Source organism: Strigops habroptila, chromosome 10 (genome assembly GCF_004027225.2).
Source record: "Strigops habroptila isolate Jane chromosome 10, bStrHab1.2.pri, whole genome shotgun sequence".
Taxonomy (NCBI): Eukaryota; Metazoa; Chordata; class Aves; order Psittaciformes; family Psittacidae; genus Strigops; species Strigops habroptila.
The window spans coordinates 22,958,300-22,979,554 of record NC_046359.1 but is presented as its reverse complement, the minus strand read 5'-3'; the positions used below and the strand labels follow the sequence as shown (position 1 = coordinate 22,979,554).

At 36.8% G+C, this 21,255-nt stretch overlaps 1 protein-coding gene across 13 annotated transcripts in view; it reads right to left on the bottom strand.

Moving 5' to 3' along the window:
- Positions 1-21,255, bottom strand: part of BIRC6 (baculoviral IAP repeat containing 6) — a 177,128-nt gene that overhangs the window by 51,863 nt on the left and 104,010 nt on the right. For 7 of the 13 annotated variants that reach the window (XM_030499967.1, XM_030499970.1, XM_030499962.1 and 4 more), the window contains 9 exons: positions 19,271-19,402; positions 16,763-16,930; positions 14,607-14,780; positions 11,969-12,177; positions 9,568-9,868; positions 6,707-6,924; positions 5,638-5,685; positions 4,232-4,396; positions 2,239-2,407 (listed from right to left, as the gene is read on the bottom strand). In XM_030499967.1, the coding sequence (XP_030355827.1) occupies positions 2,239-2,407; positions 4,232-4,396; positions 5,638-5,685; positions 6,707-6,924; positions 9,568-9,868; positions 11,969-12,177; positions 14,607-14,780; positions 16,763-16,930; positions 19,271-19,402 (1,584 nt within the window). The remainder of the gene's footprint in view (positions 1-2,238; positions 2,408-4,231; positions 4,397-5,637; positions 5,686-6,706; positions 6,925-9,567; positions 9,869-11,968; positions 12,178-14,606; positions 14,781-16,762; positions 16,931-19,270; positions 19,403-21,255) is intronic. The other 6 variants (XM_030499966.1, XM_030499968.1, XM_030499969.1 and 3 more) reach the window with 3 other exon arrangements.

Sequence of the window (21,255 nt, the reverse complement as noted above, 5' to 3'; positions counted from 1 at the left end):
GTCATCCTCCCTCTCACACTGATAGCCTATTATATTTTCAAAGACAAGCTTGACTGATGTAAGCCTGCAAAGTTATTTTTTTTTAATCCAGAAGAACATTGTTAATTATAGCTATATGTACTGACTTTTGAACAAATACAGCAGGAAACATTGAAGACTATTGCTTGGATCAAACAAAGCAAAAACACCTTCAGATTTTTACAGTTCTGAATTCCAACAGAAATAACCTCATGCTTTGTGAATTTGTAATCAGGAGAGAATCTAAAAGCTTTCTGCTGAAAAGCAAGGTTTTGTTTTGCTTTAAGATAGTTTAGCTGCTACATTAAGAGCTACACATCCATTTATGAAAAAGTGGGAAGCGTCTCCCTTGTTTACTCTTTATTAATTACTCACAAGCACAACATTTCAACATCTCCTGCCAATCACAAATAACAGTAATCCAGCAGTGGAAAACATACCTAAACCAAACATTTCCCACTAAAACTTTGCCTTTTCTTTGTACTTTGGGAAAACAAATGGTCTCTGAAAGCCAAACTAGTCTGAACTTGTCACTACCAGCCACATACCTCATCTCTTCTATCAGTATCTGACTGTTCTTTCCCAGTTAAAGGTGACTTATACAAACAGATACTTTTTTCTATTGAAAACAGCAAAAAGCAATTTCAACAGCCATGATTCATCTGTAGCTCAGAACCAACAGCTTCATCCTTTAGATAATACAGCATTTTTTGCCAGGTCTTTCAATGACTTTTCCTTTTTTACCTCAACAAAGAAGAATTTGTGAGTATCTGTTAGAAAGATTACTTCATTGTTTTACACATTTTCATTTGTGATAATGAGCCTGGTCTACAAGCTCATACGTAGCCATGTACTTCATTTTCCTCACTGTAATGTATGCAAAGTAGAACCAACAAACTAATAGCAAAATTAGGGAGAGGTGTCACACTGCAGACTGGCAAATGAAACCTCTTCATATTTTTATTTTTACATAAGGCCCCAGCAGACTTTTTGTACTACTTCAATTCCATCATACAAGATTATGTTATGCCCTAGTTACTACAACTTAAGAGAGCCACGTTCTTGCTTTAGTCTTATGCAGCTTTGTAAATACTCAAGACATGGATGACTTCTCTTTTACCTTGGAGATAAAGAATACTGTGCAATTCAAAGAGAATCTAAAAGAATTTCATATCACCAAACCCTACAACTGACATCCAAAAGAACTGCCGTAATGTGATAAGACATTTTAGCAGTTACTCCAAAAATAGGGCAGGCAAAATAAGGCCCAAACCCAAATTATTCAGATTTGGAACAACTCCTTCTGCTACTTAAGGATTAAATCAATCTCTACAAACTAAGCAACTGAACAAAAATCCAACCTAAGGCTCAGGCAGTGTTTAAGAACTTCAGGCTGACAGTTATCTGAAGAAAAAATGCTTATCAATAATCTTCCCGCTAAAGCCTGTCATCTATGAGATGGAAAAAATCACAAACCCAGTCTGCTGGTTTTGCCACGAGTTCCACATAGGCATTTGCTTAACTCATACTGCGTAATGCTATCTTGTATACAGAAATGGTTTCCACACCAAGATACTGGACGAAAACTATCAAAACATCTTTGTTTTAAAATTATGAGTAGAACTGTGATGACAACATAACTCATTTGTTTTTCCTTTAAAAAACACCAAACAAACCAACAATTTCATTGTTCCCAGGTATTTGAAATATTTTGCAGCTTTGATAAAAGGCTTATTTATGCATTTCCTAATCAAAACAGAAAGAGCTTTGATCAAAGTAAAAGAGAATTCTCCTAATACTACATGCAGCATGTACCAACTTCAGGCATATATTTGCTCAGTTTTCTTACAAAATTATAATTTTTCTTCACAGTAAGATTCATGGTCTTGTCTAAAATACTCTCCATGTACCTTCTGCAGAACAATTAAAATGTAAACTTTTCAGATGGAAATACCATCTTCCTGTTAGTTTCAACCATTTAAGAATTTAATTTCAGATTTTAAAAAAAGACATTAAAACAATAAAGTCTAAACTTTCTCAACAAATGAGTATTTCAATGAACACTATCATTTTGTTTGCCAAGGCTCAAGTGAATGTTCCATTAGTACAATTCTAAATTGGCAAGTATTCTGAAACAGCCAGAACTACCTGTTGTTCATATAAAAACTTATTTGACAGAATTAAGCTAACTTTGATTAGAAGGAGACAATGGCACACTACCTGAATCGTTGCGGAGGTATGACGACATGGCAGGGATGAGGCAAGATTGACTGAGTAGCTCTAGGAGAACGGATGGAAGAGCAGTGCTGTTTTGTCCTCTCCCCTCATGGCTAGTTTGGGTGTCTCCATTTGATGTACTCCCTGAAGGGTTTATATAGCTGGCAAGAACCTGAAATACACAAAAATATTTCATCAAAACTAATCTATTTTAGGCAAAACAACTTCCTTCCCTTAAGGAAGATGCCACAATACTTCAGCAGCTATTCTGTTAATTCAGTAGTGGTATTTAGTTCAGCAGTCTCGAAGATGTCACAGAAGAAATTCTATACAGTTATTAGATCATGATTCCAACTTTGGCTAATGATAAAATGAAATAACTATTATAATTCTGAATTACCTTAAAAGTTCAATTCATACGAATTTTGACAAACCTGCTGGAGTTACCTGAAGCAGGAGTTTGCCAGCTCACACTGAGACATGCAGCTGATCAGTCCCATTCACTTTAGAGCACCAACTAGCAACAAAAGATGTGTTTGGTTTTTTTTTACTGCAAATGTTTCAAAAACCTTTGTAACTTCCTTTTGGATGGGATTTCAGGGTTTACAGACGAAACAACAATTTACGGTGAGCGTGACAGTTATTTGGAGCAACCACTTGTGAGCATGGCTCTTGCTTAAGTGAACAAAGAGCAACCTTCCCCTCAGTGCAGGCAGGAGTCACCTCACACTGCACACCTGCTCCTCCCTTCACAGGTCCTGACCATGTGCTGTACAACCTAATGCACTTCCATGGGACTGATTTGTGCAGTTGTACTTTAAAATCAAGTCAGCTTGAAAGGCTGTATTATTTGAGGTCTCAGGGGCTCTATTCGCCTTTTCAGCCTTTTCTCCTTTCTTTCACACTCCCTCTTTGCTCTGACCCCATTTCACATGGTATTTTGCTGCAGCATCTTATCAGCACCTCCATACAACAGAATTTCTCTAAACAACCTTTCTAGAGAAGGGACCTTTGGATGGCATAATATGAAATACTGCCTAGAAGCTTTGTTCAGAGCTACTTCAGGTGATTTTCCACTTTCTTGCTTAGGAAGGTTGTTTCAGATTTTATTTGATTTACTTTTGCAAGGGACATGATACTTGTGCCTTGTAATCTACAGTGACTGAAATAACTGATTACATCAAAATGATAACTTCATCAATCAGGTCATGGCATTTTCAAAATTTCATCTTCTTTGTGCTCTGCCCCAGCAGTGAGTGTAGCTAATGCATTTGAGGTGACAGTTCTGTGAATGAAATTTTCCATGACTAGATAGAATCTCATTTTCCCTACATTGACCTAAGATAACAGGGGTTGGTTGCATTTCACAATGGACTGAAAAGCCTAATTATGTGGGATTTTCTTCTCCTTAGCATGAGGCATTTGGAAGGCAGACTTTTACTCGTGATTTGCTATTATCATTTAATTGACATACTCATGATTTTATAGTATGCCTGAGTGAGGTCTTGTTATAATGACATAATACATTCATGGGCACCACTAACAACTATGGGCATTTCCTCAAAGCAGAGCAAAAATATGAGAGAAATGAATAGGCAAGATTAGTTAGCATAAAACCCAAAATGCCTGTTCCCACATCCTCCTCCTTTAATGGACAGTTTTTACTTTTGATTGAATGCAGCAACATTGACAGAGGTATGTGACAGCTCCAGGGAAACACATTGGAATGCTTCTTGGTTCACTGTCTATTCAGAACTGTCACCCAGGCTTACCCACGCCGGTCTTTTTTATGCAGCAGCCTAGAGATGTTTGAAAACAGCCCCACTCAAAACATGATCTATACCATTTTTCACGTAGACAGGTGGTTGGTTGTACGTTATTTTTTCTCAAAATACCATAATTACTCTGCTATATGACTGAAAAAACACAAGCTACATTTTTACTATGCAGTTCTAATTTTTCAAGTGCTTATCATTAAAATTTCATTATCACACACCTGTAGAAGGCAGGTCACATGCTCTTCTTCTAGCCTTTGCTTAGTCAAAGCTTGTTCAACATCCCATCCTGAAGCTGTGGAGCCTGTTCCAAAGCCTGTACCCTTAGCCCAGTACAACTGCTGTTCTTCTGTTGATGCAGTGTTGTGCGTACTTGACACCTGCGGCTAAGTTAAGAAAAGTCACAATAATTTCATGTTTTTCATCTTATGAACATTGTCTTTTGAAAACCTTTGTTCTGCAAAAGAATGTAATCCCAATTTATTACCTTCATAAAGGTATCATCAGGATCCAGTGGAGTTCAAAGCTTTAGATAGGAAAGACTGCCACATACATGTAGTTCTAGTACAGGTCAGCACTGAACTGTTGTTAGTGGTTCTTCAATTTGACTAGAACTGTAAGCCCATTTTTGTTCTCTTTTAGAGTACTACCACTGCTTAAATGATGAAAAGTATCAGAATGCTACTTAATATCAAGGTAAACATCACAGCTCTGTAATTATTACTGTTTAATACCTACTCAAGTTTAATAACATATTTAGACAAAGGGGATGGGAGTAGAAATGTTATTGAAAGTATAAAAATGAAATGTTGAGATGCTCAAGCATGTGCTGATTTTGAACAAATGCCCCAAAATAACAAGAGGTTTAAGTTACATGTATAGCACTGAAACACACTGAAATATTTCCTCTCCACGTAAGAGGGGGGAAATGTCTTGTCCTTAAAATCATCTGAGAGAAAGCATTTTTCCAAAGGTTCAGCTTTATCCAATGGTCTGCCTCACTGCATTTTACTAACATAACTCCAACATAACATTGTTCGGCTGTTATGAGTATTTAAGTACTTACGTTAATTTTCAAAGTTTACCACATCTTTGGTGAAAAGGATGCAGAAAAAACTCTGACTGGCACTTTTAAATCAATGTTCTCCTAGTTACATATTTAGCACCTTAAACAAGTGACTTAATTTTTGGAAGCGATGAGCACTTGCTACTTTCATTACTGGGTGACAATTAGCCTTACTGGAAACCAGGCATGTGAGCAGATGCCCAACTTTAATTTGTAATACTTGATTTACAGCTCTGAAGTTTCATTTTCTGTTCTGTTCTTCTTCAGTAACTTTGTTAAAGGTTGTATTTGAAGGAAAAGAAATGACGTATGAAATTACCACAACAGTAGATAAAGTTACCACCTATGAAGTACCATACTGAGAGAAGTCTGGAATCACCATTTAACTTTTACAGTGGGAATGTAATGCATATCGGTGATGAAATAGCTGTGTGGCTATTCTCATGTAGACATTGCTCATCACATCACTCATGAACATGTTATGCCTTTAACACTCAAGAGGACTGTCACGAGCACTGACTTAAAGCACTTAAGGGAAAGCCTGGCCTCAGAAATACAAGCCTCAGTGCAGGCCTGACGGATCTCTAGTTTCAAGTTACCATCCATCACCAGACAGATGCAAATAATGAGAAATCGAGCTGTTTAAGAGGTCATGGTAGAACTGAAGCAGAGATAAAAATTAATGGTTGCCCTTTCCCTCCAAAAGCACAAGAATTTTAGGCGTTAATGTGCCAGCAGCCTGATACCCCATTAGAAGCAGAATATCTCAGCTTCCCCTTCAATTTGACTAGCCATTAAAGTGAGTTACCCTGAGGCACAGCTTCATCTCTTCCTTGCTCAGCCCCTCAGTATCAGAGCTGACAAAACACAGACAGCCCTATATTCTGCAGCTACCTAGACGTATTTAGCCACACAGAACTTTTTCATGCAAGCCTCTGCCACAACAATGCTAAAGAGGGCAAGTCATGAAGTTTTTTTAAACACTTTCATAGACAATTGGTATGTTATGCAGAAATGGCAACTCAATCTTAAAAAAATCAGGGGATACATGTTCTGAATAGAAGGTATAATACAGGAAGCACCCTTGAAAAAGTTTACTTTTGGTGATTCACTCGGGATCTTGAACACTATGGAAATTTTTTGTCTTTAGATCTCATTTACTCATCAGTAAAATGGGTATAAAATAATTGCTGCATTAGTTCACTAGTTTTCACAACTCATTTATGTTTGTGAAGCATTTAAGAGGAAACAGTTTGCAGCCAGTAGAGTTTAGATGATGAATACTAAATAAGGTAATGAGGTCATGCTATCTAACGAGGATTAAAGAACCACTATCCATTGAACATTATGCCTCTCATACATTGAAAAAGAAGGTCCTATAAAAGAAACTGATTACACCTTAATGCCTCCTGACAAGCCGCCTTTGTTAGTTAAATTTCATGATTCCTATGTTTATTTGCAACATGCAAGGACAATTACTTATTCAAGTACTATCTAATTATTTTTGTTTTTCATTCAAATGCCAACTCTGCAGAAATTAGACTATAATGAAAGCAGTGAGATTATTTTCTTTTCTATAGTTAAAACTCATACTACTTCTCAGTGACAATAATTCTGCTGCTAAACTTACCTCTGCCTGATTGGGACTAGAGTTGGGCACTCTTGGTGCATGGTGGCTTAGAGCAGACAGACAAGCAAGGATAAGATGTATAGCCCCAATCTCCAGCGCCATGCGCCTAAGCAGTACTCCATCATCAGTAGTCAATGGTGTAGTGCTGAACAAACTGCGCAACACATGGAAGGGCAGAGTTGGAAGCACATTCGCTGAAGGAGATTGCAGGATATGACCTAGATTGAAGAAGAAAAATATCAAACCCATATGTTCTTTCAGTAGTTCAATACAGCCTGTTAATCTCTGCAATAATCTGTAAGAAACACATACAGAAAAATACTAAGGTCTTAAGAATTCAGATATAGTGAGCTATCTTACATTTCTCTTCACAAAGAAATTTCAGCTTGGGAAGAGTGTAGAAGAAAATATGTCTTTATTTCTTTTATGGATTTGGTTAAGAACCAAAGTTATAAAATCTGATTCACCATTTCCAGAGGGAAAAGTCAGTTTGTGAATAACAGTGAGTATACTTCTGTATTTGATGACACTTCAGGTTGCTATTTCTGAATTAAGAAAACAAAGTTTTGGACTAATTTAAAGAAAAAAAAAAAAGTAAAATTCCAACTACAGCAAGTTAAAGAACGCACACGGTCAGCTAACAGCAGCTCAGCTGACAAGGAGCTGTAGTTTCTTTTTTTTTTTCTTATCCTATTCATGTGCCTAAAGTGGGAATTAAGTCACTGACACAATCCAATCTGTGACGCTATTCAAGTTGAATACGTGGTGAAAGACTAATATAATTTAATTACATGAGCTGCATGTTTTGTAGTGGAATTATTTTAAATTTTTAACCCTTCTGCATTATGAGCAAAAATCACTTCTTTTTAAAGCTACATTTCAAATAATAGTGACCTATTAATGCGACGTACTCAGATGTGGAGCTGTCTCAATTTTTTCTGTGTTTTACAATGCATTTCACATTCCTTCCCCAGTGCATATGTAAATAGAGATATTTGAAAACTGAAAGTATTTCAAACACTGAAAATACTCCAAAATAGCCAACTCTGTTGAGAAGTTTGCTTTTTATTCTAAATACATTTTCTCCCTCATTCTTAGAGTTTATCAGCTGTATCATCAGAGGTCTAAACTGAAATACATGCGTCTATATTTGTATGTATATACTATGTATGTCTATATTTGTATGTATATACTATGTATGTCTATATTTGTATGTATATACTATGTATGTCTATATTTGTATGTATACATACACTCATACACACGAGTTAATTTGTATCTATCTGACAGTCTGTAAAGACAGTAACACAAAGGAAACAAAAAGTCCTCTGGGATCTTCACAAATAAAACTGAACACCTCTGGAAAAGAAGCCCATCCGACAGACTTGCAGAACTGCAGGTGTAGCAAAATGGATTTGTAAATGCAGCTCTTCATACCATGTGAGCAAGTAAAGAGGTTCCAGGTGTATGAAAAAATGCATTTTTAACAGAAGAGGAGAATATATACAGCGAATGAATGTGGACTACTGCGTGCGACTGATCCACAACTGATCCACATTTCATCGAGTTGATTTCAGAGGTTTGGCTTAGGAAACGGACAAACTGATTGTTTAGTCCAGCAAAAACACAGGCTAGGAGGCAATACAACTCCTGTCAACAAATGCATTGGAGAAAAAAGAGCTACTTATGATGTGGAACAACGCTGGCATAATGATAAATGGGCAAAAACTGGATATGAATAAATTCAGGCTGAAAATTAAAGCAGTCCCTACTTATCAGGAAAATTACTTTCAGGAACTCTATTCCAATAACAATAGTTGATGCACACATGAAAAAGAAAGCAACCCAAATTTTAAGGGTTTGGGTTGGTCTCTTTACTATTAAAAAAAAAAAAATAAAATAAAAAATGAAAAATTACTTGCAATAACAAGGGACTGGAACCACCCAAGGACATAAAAATGGTGCTGCATAGAGTCCTTCAGGTAATAACTACTTCATCCAGTTTATTCTTGTCTACTGACCTATATCTAGATACAGCAGAAATAAAAAACAGAAGGGAGAGTAAACAAGACTCTTAGTTTCTCGGCTGGTCTTATGAGCTACTTGTTATCCACCACTCTATAGGCTGCTGAATAGACTAACTTCAGTTGACTGCAGCATAGAAAAAACAGCATTCTTTTCAAAGTCATAATGAAATGCAATGTCTTAAAAGTACTAAAACATCTTTCACACACACTCTTCCAGTTTTTCAAAACACTAAGAAATACAAATATTAGAACTAGATGCAGAATGCCTGGTTGGGTTGCAGACACTGACTACAAATTGTCTCTTGGCTCAATCTGTTCGTTGAAGGATACCCCATTTCTCCCTCTAAACTCACGCCATTAAGGTAGAGCTCTTGTTTAGCTAATTTGATCACTATGACCTTTAGGTCTTTCTCTTCTTTTCTTAAACACTGTTATTGAACAGTTCATTCTACATGAGCTATGCTCCTATCCCTATTATTCTGCATTTGGCTGCAGAACTATATGATGTTAGCTCAATTATTTGAGTGTATCCAGCTACTTGTATTGTTCTATTTGAATGCACTGTCATCTTGACAGTGTCACTGTAAGTTTTATCTGCGGTTATTTTACAATTACTCTGACGTCTAGATGAGAACACTTGAACACTCATGATTGTGACAAAACTTTGCCGGACAATTTAATATTTAGAGACAAAAGGCTATCAAAGATGCTAAAGCAACACAGTTCTTCACAAACCAATTCTAACTTCCTGCTAAAAGCATTACAGTGTAAATAAATTTAAGTAAAATGATCTAGCCGTGGTCTACAAAGAAACATAATAATTGCAGCACATACTTCCTTCACCATCATCTGTAACTCCCAACACCAATCTCAACAGACACTGAGCATGTTTCCGTTCTTTTAGCAGCACCTCAGCATAGCCCGGGAGACGAAGAAATAAACCAAAGGCAGCCAAAGAATGTGCAGGTATGGGAGACATAGTCTGAACTGTTGACTTGATCGGTGGAGGTTCTGCAGCAATTGTTTCTGGTGCTTCATACACCAATTCCCCTGATTGTTCGATGGTGACCCATTCAAACTGATCACTGTCCTTCTGCTTTTCCTGTGTGGTTGATGTAACCACTGGAGTGCTCACCTTAACCAACAAAAACAGCAAAACGATTTCACAGTCATTCATTTAATCAAACAGGCAAAAATGTTATTAAAGTTAGGATCTAAAGGACATGCATAGGACACCATTAAAAATGACACATATGACACACAGGACACACACGAAATACACTACCATTTACAGATACGGGGACCAGGATAGACATACCTGTTGCATTTTTAATGTAGTTCTAGGAAGTCCTGCCTACACAAGCAAGCAACGGTGTTTTGCCAACCTAAAACTCTCAGTTAAAACATGCTGCTTAAAATCTAGAGGCATAGGAAACAAACTACACTGAAGTGAAGAATACAAAGGTTAATTTATATATCAGACTTAAATAAGGAATGGACCTTTTATTTTTAACATTAAACATTGAGTGTGAACTCGAGTGTTCGATTTTTAATTATGTGCTGCAAAAAGGAGAAAAATTAATCATAATACCTTTAAAAAACTAAGAAGAAATTTGGGCGTCGGCAGTCTTGTAGCAACTCGTGCTCCTTGTAGGCTTTACATTGGCAAGATTTATTACTATTTATCTCCTAACACAACAGTCTGTTGTTCTGTTTTATGAACAGAGGACTATGCAGCCAGACATTATGATGGGAATCAGAGTTTAAGGGGGTAACAGTTGTATAATTCCCCAGGAAAGAGTCATACATTAGGTTAAAATGAAGGTATGACAGCCAGGTCCCTCTCCTAACTAAACATCACAGAAGTTTCAGGTTTTTATGCTATTCAGATGAACTGATGCAATCATATTTAAAATTTTAGTATTTATCACCAGACTGCACCACAAAAGATTAATCTGAAAAGCCCTTGCAGAATTTATTCAGACTACCAAATTCCTAATTAAAAGTCAAAGCCATGTTTAGCTGCATTTATTCCAATCACCTACACATTAAGAGAATAAGAACTATCAGTGACTTAGAGAAATATAAAAGTAAAATTAATGAATGGTCTGGAGAATTCAGTGTTCACTCTGAATCTTCAATTTGGTATTACTGTACTTAATTTGTTTTTATGGATCACAGAATTCTTATTCAGTATTTGAATCCAAACTTATATCAAGCTAAATAATGGTGAAAAGAAAATAACTTCTCAGGACTATAGAAAAAGCAGGAAAAAAAGGGCTGAAATTCCTCCTGGTCATAAGCTGCCTTTTGTCTGTTGCAGAACCCCTTGAATCAGTCTTCCTCAATACAGAATACACTTTATCAATCTTGGATTTCAAAATACAGTAATTGTTCAGGTGAACACATTTCCTTAACTTATCATTTTTGAACTGCATTGATACCAGACCTCTAAAACATCTTCGCAGAACTATTTACAAAGAATTCATACAAATTATCTGATCCCACTACCGGGCTCCTGTTCCTGCCATAGTTTTGCAGTCAGGGTACAGAACAGCACCCTTAATTCATGGTTAATTTAATTTCAAAGGGAATAGATATTCACAAACTCTCCTGTTAGGAGTATCAGGCAAAATTTAAAAAATAAAGCCAAATAGAATTTGAATAATTCACAGGTTATTTTTCCCTTTTTAATAAAGATTGTGTACCTAGAACAGCAGCCAAAGGACTAGTTTCACACTAATGCCACTACTGACACTTTTGAAATGCCTATCAGTGCTTCCAGAGAAACTCCATATGTAAGTATACAAATATAATACATAATTTATTATATTATTTTAGAATTACTACTTATGAATATAAAGATAATTAAGATTATACAGTTGTTTATTATTTACAATAGTAAATTTAAATAAAATCATATAATCTGCTTTGAGAACTGAATTTCACTTAACCATTAAAAAAAATGTTTTAATGGCTAAGTGAAATGATTAACAGAAGCAAGGCAACCAGTAACACCGAATTCATGCACTTGTTCCACAAGGACATGGCTATTCAAGCAGCCTATAACATGTAGCTGGACCGGCCTGTGTTAAAATCGCACTTGCCTATTTTAAAGCAGCTTCCCATATAACTGAGATGTCAAAGTGAACCATAAAGAAATATGAGGAAAATACTAGCCTTAAGCACACACACACACACAAAACACACTTTTAGCATGTTTTTCTACACTGACTTTTTCACTCACTTGCTGAATTACATCAGGATAAAGCATAGGGAGTCTCTCTGCAATAAGGGCTAATCCACCCATTCCTGCAAAAACTTGCAGTGGAGACTGAATGGGACAGGTTTCAAGAAGCGATTCATCTAGAACTGCATCCATACACTCATCCCCAGGACTGATGGCTTCATCTTCAGGGCAAGGTCCCAGTAAATCCGCATGCTCTACAAAAACACAGAGGTAAGAGAAATTAAGACATCATCAATATTGAATTTATTTCTTCATCCTTACTTAAAAATGGACTTCAAAAATACCAGTTCCTCCTTAAGCAAAACCTGAGGCAAGAAGCTGAAATGAAAGAAATATCAAAAGAAAATTAAAGTATTCATGGTACCTTTTGCCAGTGATGGCAGATCATTAACTTGGGATTATTTATATAGGGCTACGTGTTAACAATTACATTCTTAAGTTTTATTAAAACTTGATCTATACCTTCAAGATGTTAACACTGTCTTTCACCTAGGAGCTGAGAGTAGGTTTGTTACTCTCTGATAAGTTCACAGCTTAAGAAAGGAAAGACAACCTTACTTAAATTAGTCTTGTTTTTTCCTCAAAAATGCTGAACAAGCATTTTTCTTTTTTAGTTTCTCCCTTCCAATCATTTAACTCACCATCCATAAAGTTGTATCACCCACCACTCACCACACCCATCATTCTCACGTCTCCTCTCTGTGAGGCGTCCAAATGCCCCTCTGCCAAAGCTGTGAAATTTAATGCTACTCTTCCTCATAAAAAAGATCAAGATCTCTATTTTTAACTTTCTACTAGCCTTCATCCTCTCAGTTTATAACTGTGCACTCAGTTTATGACTAAGTACCCTAATATCTTGTACAACAGACAAAAAAAGATCATTTTGTACAGCAATGCACACAGGTTGTATATACAGCACCCTACCACGGTTAATTTTGCCAAAAATCAACCCTCTTTGCTCACTACCACAGGAAAACTTCAGTGAATATGCAATATATTTAATCTAAAAAAATCTGTATTGCAGTTATGTTGTTAAATACTACAAGCAGCGGTCCTCAAAGCCTTCACAACACAGCCACATCAAAAAGCAGCATAGATCAAGTGGTCTCACTGTCTTTTAATTGTGGTCAGTCTGATACACAACTACCAAAACAAGCATTTTTTTTTTTTTTTTTTTTTTTTAAAGTTTTAACCATAGATATTCTCTCTTTCCCTAATTTGAAAGGGAATAGGAAACAGGAGGTCCTTCCACATCCTAATTCTCAACTTTCTAATGTGCACGAAGCACCAGATTACAAACACATCATGGATATGCTGCGGGGGAAGCACGCCGCTATGGAGCAATATTATCAAAGTATCAGATTTAATAAGCTCAAATCAGGGACATGTGGGAGCAGGTACATCAATTCACACTAATTCAACCCAACAGACTATGAGAAATAGAAAAGGACACAGACTTCCAAAGCAGGATCATCCGTCTAAGCAAGCACCCAAACATAAAACTTTCAGTACAGAGAGCTTTTACGTCTACTGTTCTTAAGGATACACACAGAAACCACCTCTGTGGAAGTTTTCTGTATCACCACAAATAGTGGGTGAGGATGTCTGCAAACATGCTGGTCTCAGTAAGAGACCACCACCTTGTGTCAGACACATGGAGGATTCCACCATGCTAGGCTAAACATGACTTACAATTTGATTGCTTGTGATGACATGAATTGATCAGGCCACAAGAAAGGTTAGATTTTCCATGATAAGGAAAATTTTTAAATGAAGATTTTGAAGGAAGACTCACCCCTCTGCTTTACAGTGTAAAAAGCTGTAAGCTTTCCAAAGAAGGAAAAAACATCAAGTGAAGAGTTTTAAAAAGAAGCTCCTGTCTTAAAACTGCTGAATAATTAAATTGTAATTCCATGCTGTGATCAGCAGATCACCTTAGCTTAATTTCAAGGACCCATTCCTCTAAATCCTTGCCTGGAGGAACGATATCAAAATGTTTCAAAACAGATTCCTGGGATACAGCTCCTCCCTCCCCCTTCCCCAGCATTATTAGTAATAACAAGCAATTAGAAAATACATTAGCAAGAAACAGACTATATTAGAAAATGTTAAAAATAATGTTTTCAAAAGCTAGTTACAAGACCTGCTTAGATGGGCTTGAGAAAGATCCCCATTTTCAAAGAAGCATTTAAGTATCCAAGATGCCCCACCAGAAAAATTCACAGGCTCCTAGAACTCACATGGTTTCAAACAGCTCCTGTATTACTTAATCTGCCCTGGTTATCAGCATAAACACTGGCTACAGAAAACCAGTACACTTGTCAATAAATACAGTATATGGTATCTATATAATCATATAACTGTATCACGTATATAACACTACAATGAAGAAAAAGTGAAACCAGAACCACCATATTGGTGCATCTTACAGATATAATCTAAAGATGGGCAACGAATTTGTTCTTTATTGTGAAGTTTAACAGTTGTCTTATAGAGAATGGCTCAGGAACATCATCCAAGAAAATACAGAAAATTGCTGTTTCTTAACAAGAAAATCAAAACCATTTTTGTCCCAAAGAAAAGCATTTTAAAAGGAAGATGCCAAAAAATTAAGAACACTCACCTTTTTCTGTGTGAAGACGTTTAAATGAGTCTGTTTTTGATAAGCTTGGATCCGAGATGACTTTTGAGCCAAGCTTAACTGTCAAATCTATGGATCGGTATCCTTGAGGGAGTTTACGGTCATACAGCAGAGTCAGAAGCTGGGCAAGTGTCATTTCAGCTGGTAACGGTTGGCCTAAGCAACAGTGGCATCAAGTCAGAGAGGAAAATGATGATTGGGTTATTTTAACATACATGCCCAGGTGCTGCTCATTACTTGTACCACACATGCCAAGTGGACTAAATATTACTTGGCTCCAAACCAAGGCTTTAATTTTACCATTTGTTCTCTTGGGAAAAGGGGCCCCATCAGTTTGGAACCAACCATCAAAGAACCATGCCAACATTCCCTAAGGCAGCTCTGTGCGGAGAGCCCAAGCACTTGGCGTATCTAACGAATGGCTATAATTTTATGTGCATTTTAGGCGCCTGTCTAAAATGCCTGTCCCCTACTATTAAACCCCACTGCTGCATTAGCCTTGAATTGTGGTGACGTAAAGGTATGTGACGACAAGGTAAAATGACTGAAATGGAAAAAAGTGGGGGAAGAAAAAAAGAAACCTGCAATTCTTTTTCAGTCCTATTAGTCCCAAACATAGCTCACTACTCTTGTGTTGGGACACAACTCAGCAAGAAAAAAAATGGATGGCACTGCCAGGAATAATTTTCGCAGCAGCAACGCAGGCTTGAAATGCACATGCAATACAGCCCAAACTGGTTACTCAAATCAAGATTTTGGCCACTCTGCTGTTTACAAGGAATATGTTCTTCCCTGAAATTACAAGTTACTCTCAAGGCAGAACAAGTTTTCCTGATAACAAGTAGTGAATAACTTCTGATAACACACGAAGTGAAATGTTATAGAGTTGGATCATATAATACACTTAGCATGCCCACTTCATCTTAACTGTACTTTATCAAGAAACACAAGTTCCAGGAAGGTCTTTAGCAGCAACCTGTTTCTTCAGTGGAAGATGGTGTCTGAAGAAATTAAAATTAAAAGTGTCTTGCCAATGTGCAATTAAGTTTTCTACCTTTTCTTTCATCATCGATTCTGCTTTCCATGGCTTCCCTTTTTGTAACAACTGCCTGTTGTACAAGACATGTGATCAACCCAATCACACAGAATGGTCCACATTACCATTAGTAGGCAGTTAACCTTTGCCAGCTAGATACTGAAAACACGCACTGAGTTTTGATCTCCTCTCCAAAATCGCAGCATTAACTTTATCAATTTTAGATAGTTTAATCCAAGTATATGATCCCTCTAATAATTGCCAGAGGTTAGCCCCAAATAATTCTGCAGAAAGCTGCAAATTTATTTTTATTCGGTGATTTGATGAGAAGTTTACCACTTAACTCCATCAGCTTGTTCCTTGTTTCTATACTATAAACCAGACAAGCTGCTCTTCTGCATAATATTCAAGTGTTTCACCCATGTTCCTGTCCTTTATCCTTAATCTAAGGTCAAGAATTCCATGAATCTCTCTCTATAGGAGATCACAGAATCATAATCACAGAGTATCTCAAGTTGGAAGGGACCCATAAGATCTCCCTCTCTATGACCCAACTACAACGTCGCCCATCAACTTTGTCCAGATACCTGATAAAATGTATCTGCTATATGTAAACTACAACTAACTGCTTAAGACATGCCATTTTTGAAAACACAAGTATTATGGAATTCAAGAATATTCTTGAACTGGCAAATCAACCTTCCAGAGAGGAATGCAAGTTGGCTTCCCACTCAGAACATGAAGTAACAGGGCACAAACACCAGTTCAGTTCTGCCTTACAAAGTGAAAGAAAATGTGAGTCACTTTACGAACTCATCCCCCTTTTATTTCTGAGTGAAGGTGGAAATAATTTTGAGATTTTGTTTATGAACAAGGAACTACAAAGAAGATCAGCATAACTGTTACTTTTGTCAATCCGCTATGACGTTAAAATGCTCCACTTCCAGTTGAAAGCTGTTACCAACCCAGAAGGGCTCTACAAGTTCGAGATGCTCAATAAAAAGAGAAAGATGTCCATTAGCATTACATCTACTTTCTGATGACATACCAGCCACTGAAAAAGACCATAATTTTGAAGTTTAAAATTAGTTGTTAAAGTCACCTGGTAGAAGTTTATGGTATAGATGAAAGACTGGAACACTAATAGTCTTGCTGGAAGATTCTCCTCCTGAGGAAGAGGTACCTACTTTATCTGACATCACTCTTCCTCGCCTTGATGGTGGACGTGGAGGGGTGGATGAAACAGCTCTTTTTGACTGAGATTTCAAACCTAGTATGAAGAAAAAAAAAAAAAAAAAATCAAAGTCATTCTAGTATTTAATAACTTCAGTTACTAAATGCAATGTACTCAATAGCTTCAATGATAGCAAAAAAGTTGAATTTTTCAGCACTGAGTAATTATATATCAGAATAGCATTCATGTATAATATATATTTGGATGTAATCCTGGTATTTTTACAGTTGCAAGGCTGCGCGTCCCCCCTGACCCCCAAACATAAATCAAACCATAACTGTACTAGATCATATCATCCATAATGAAAGCAAAAGCTGTTCTGATTCTGCTCTTAAACTTAAAGAATCTGTCCAGCAATGAGCCCTACAGTTAAACTTTTTTAGGTTGTTTTTTCAATTGAAAGTAAAAAAGGCAAAAAAATCCTAAATTGACAGACATTTCAGCACAGACTATAGACAGCAATCACTTATCTGGTCTACAAACGTGACTTCAGCTGCAGTAGTGACAGTACCACATGATGAAAGGCATATTTAAACATACTTTTAAAGTTGCCTCGGTCAAAACATTTAAAGTAAGCACTACATGATAATTAAAAGGCAAACTAGGTATGTAAAAGCCTGCTGAGCTTATATAGCAGGACTGCCATATTTTGGAGCAGGTTAAGTTGACTTAAGGCACGGCGAAAATATACTGCTATCATGTACCCTTCTACGCAGGTGACACACCAGCAGGTTAAGATCCAAAGACACATACAACTACCGCTTTATCATTAGCCAAGAGCAGCTGCAAGACCAACAACATCCACACCTGAAATGCTATAATACACTGTGGTTTCAGCTGGTCAGTAGGAGCAGCTCTAATACACAACATATTCTCCAATAATCTCAGTATACTGAACTGGCTTTTCCCAGGAAGATCAGGCTCTGAATACCATCTCTGCTCTCTGTTAATTTTACCAATAGGGAACAAGTTAAATACTGCCCGTATGAGGCTCTGAGGACATTAAAAAAAAAAAAAAAAAAAAAAAAAAAAAAAAATCACCCCAGAATATATGAAAAGATAAAGACAAAAGAAGAAAAGATTTCACAAACACATAGTAAACCCAAATGCAAATGAAGTCAGCTTGTATTTAAACTGTTTTACTTAACTGGAAAAAATGCAAACAAAAAGAAGGAAATACTTAAGTCTGCTTCTTTCTTAATAAGGAATGGGCTATGTATCATGAGGCAGTATGATCAGAGATGCAACTCGGATAAGACATTGCTGCCGACTACGTTATGGCCTATCTTCAAGCTTGGCATATTCTTATTTTTTTCGTAGATTCTTTATTCATGTTTTAAACTTTCACTGGGACCTATTATTATTCTCGATATTACCAAAACCTGTTTACCCTGTTTGTGGCACCTACTGCAAGTATTTTTCCAGATAAAGATGCTGTTATTAACATCAGCTGTGTTGCTTTATATATATATAACAAGATCCATGAAACTGCTGCCCTCAAGTGTTCAACACTTGAGTTTAGAGTTATATCTAAAAACCTGAAATAAAAAGCTTAAGAAATATTGGTGTCAGAAGTCAAAGGAAATCAGTGTCTCTTCTTCATGCTTCATGAAGTGTAAATGAAACTGAGGTACCTCAATGAAGGCAGAAAGCTAGATAGGAAAAGAGTAGTTTGAAGTTCATTAATGTCTCACACACACCCGAACTTCAAACTGAAAGCCTAATGATCTCTAGAGCCATCATCTGAACTGTAATCTGGTATCACTGCAAAATTACTATGTTCAATCCATAACCTCCAGAGTAGTTTTAGAGGAAAAGTGTTTACATGACTGATTCCAGGAATGCTTGGAAGAAAATCTTGTACTTATGGTTTCCAAGTGGAATAACAGTTTTACGCTTACATCTCCACCTGACAGTTTTTAGCAGAGTACCACCAGTTGTTATGCAAAGTATATGGATCTTTTTATTTCCAAAGAATATTGTGGGAGTGATTGAACTCTGATGCACCAGCCACCGCAAAAAGGTAAAGATAGTAATACCCATACCACAGTAACAGTATACAAATACTAATATGTTGCCCTGTAATCTGAGCTCCAGATGTGTGTCCACAAAATCCTGTAAAATGCACTAGCAGCAGCATCCACAACATAATCACTGATACATTCAGGTAGAAATTTATCAAAGTACATAATCTGCTAGAGGCAGCTGTTCTACCAGGAACCAATCTTTGCTGCCTAACAGCCGGTTAGATTAATTGGGCACTACAATTTTTCTATCATTAGTAATAAAACCATTGTTGGTAGATATTCCCCATACAAACACAGCCCCTTTTAACATCAGCGAGATGTTTTTAGATGGTGGGAAAAAAAGACATACCAGAAGCAACAACAACACTATAATTGTCCTGAAATCCATTTTCCGCTTTAACTTTTTCTTTCTCTTCATAGTTCTTTTTTTCTTTATCTTCCTTCTGTTCATTAATTAGCTTAGCTGTAATACTGGGTGTATCTATACAGGGGAAAAAAAGGGGCGAGAAAGGCATTTCAAAATAGCAAGTTGATTTAATTAATTTCTAGGCTGTTAACAAGGCTATTCTCAACTACTTTAGTGGCTCAGAGTTCCACCCCAGGCAGTAATAGTCTGATAAGTATCTATGAAGTAAGGTATTATGATAATTCTGGTCCTCTTCCCCCAAAAATCTCTCCTCTGACAATTTAAAATTGTAGCAGTTTAAAACCATTACCTGATAAGTCAAGTGTATTCATGTCAGAACACTAACACAATCAAACAAAAATAAGATTAAGCAAAAACCGCAATCAACAAAACCCTACCCAAATCCCCAACAAACACAAACCAAAACAACACACCAAAAAACCCCAACAACACAACAATAAAACCTCAACCAAAAAAATCCAAACCTTTTTTTTTGGGATACACCTGCAGACTTATTAAAATTAATTGTTGTATCTAAGTCTGGGTGTTTAGTGTTATATACTGATCCAACTTCAGAACTGGCAAGTGTGACTGTTCCTCTGAAACTGGAAGGTGTACATTACACATACAAAACTTGTGCTACTCGCTTAAGTGAACATTAGATTACTGCAGTTCAACTGGTTTGGTTCAATCATTAGGGTAGATCACAAATATCAGCAGGCAACTATGAGATGACCCATCATTGGTGACAATGGATAATTTCACACCTTGTAAGGTGCAACGCTGGCACCAAAGCCAAATCAGTCTCTAATTGCTTCTGAGTAGTAACTTGTTTCCACACAGCCACAGCAGCCTTAGGCTATAACCACAGACTCTAGACCTAGAAGTACCATCCAGCTGAACTTTAACTGTGTATCACCAGTGGGTGAGGTGCTGAAAGAGATATGGTTTGACAGCTTGGAAATACATTATTATTTGTGCCTGAAGACATTGGTTATATCTGTGCCAGGCACAGTGCAGACCAAAAGAAAATACAGAGTGCAAAACTGTGAAACTGCTGCTACGAAAAATTCTCATTATTACTACCACTACTATTGTTATTTAACTTCAGAGTTGCTCTACTTCAGTCTGAATGCCCATTTATTGATGGAGAATTTAAAAACCATTAAGAAAATTATTAAGGAAGCTTAAGCAATGGTATTTTTACTATTCAGGTGATACTCAGATTTGTTGTTCCATTATTCTGACCATCCAAGACCAGTAAATTAAGACTAAGGTGAACGAAATACAAAACAATTGGTACTCGTCCTAGGCAATCCTATCTGCAGTGATACTACACATTTTCTTCCTATGGTGAAGGGATGTGAGTAGCAGATTTCGCAATGATTTTAGACATCTCTCCCCACACACTTTTTTTTAAAGGCTAGGACATGACATGAACATACTTACTGGGATTTATTTTTACAGCAAGCAAGACATGATCAATTTGAGACATTAACAGCTTAGTTAACAAAAAAGAAGTTAACCCAAGGATTAGACTGTCACAAGACCTTCACGGCTTCCTGTTGTTGCAGTGGCAGTCTTTTCTTCCTTTCCTTCCCTTCCCCAGTCCATCCCTCCTTTCTCCCTCTCGCCCCAAACACACGGTTTGCTTCTCATGTATTTAAGTCTGCTGTACTATGTCCTAATCATGGACTTCATGGAACGATACGTAAGTATCCCAAAGCTTTTAATAAGAGTCAGAGAAATCACTTTAGACGAGGGATGGAAATATAAGAGAAACTGAACTTTTCCAGAATTAATTCTTCCAATTTAAAGTGAGAGTTAAGCTGAGGAGTAATGATTCTGCAGCAAAACCCAGTTATGGTGCCCTACAAAGTCAGCATCTGTGATCAGCTTCAATTACAGGCAATATAGTATATCACATC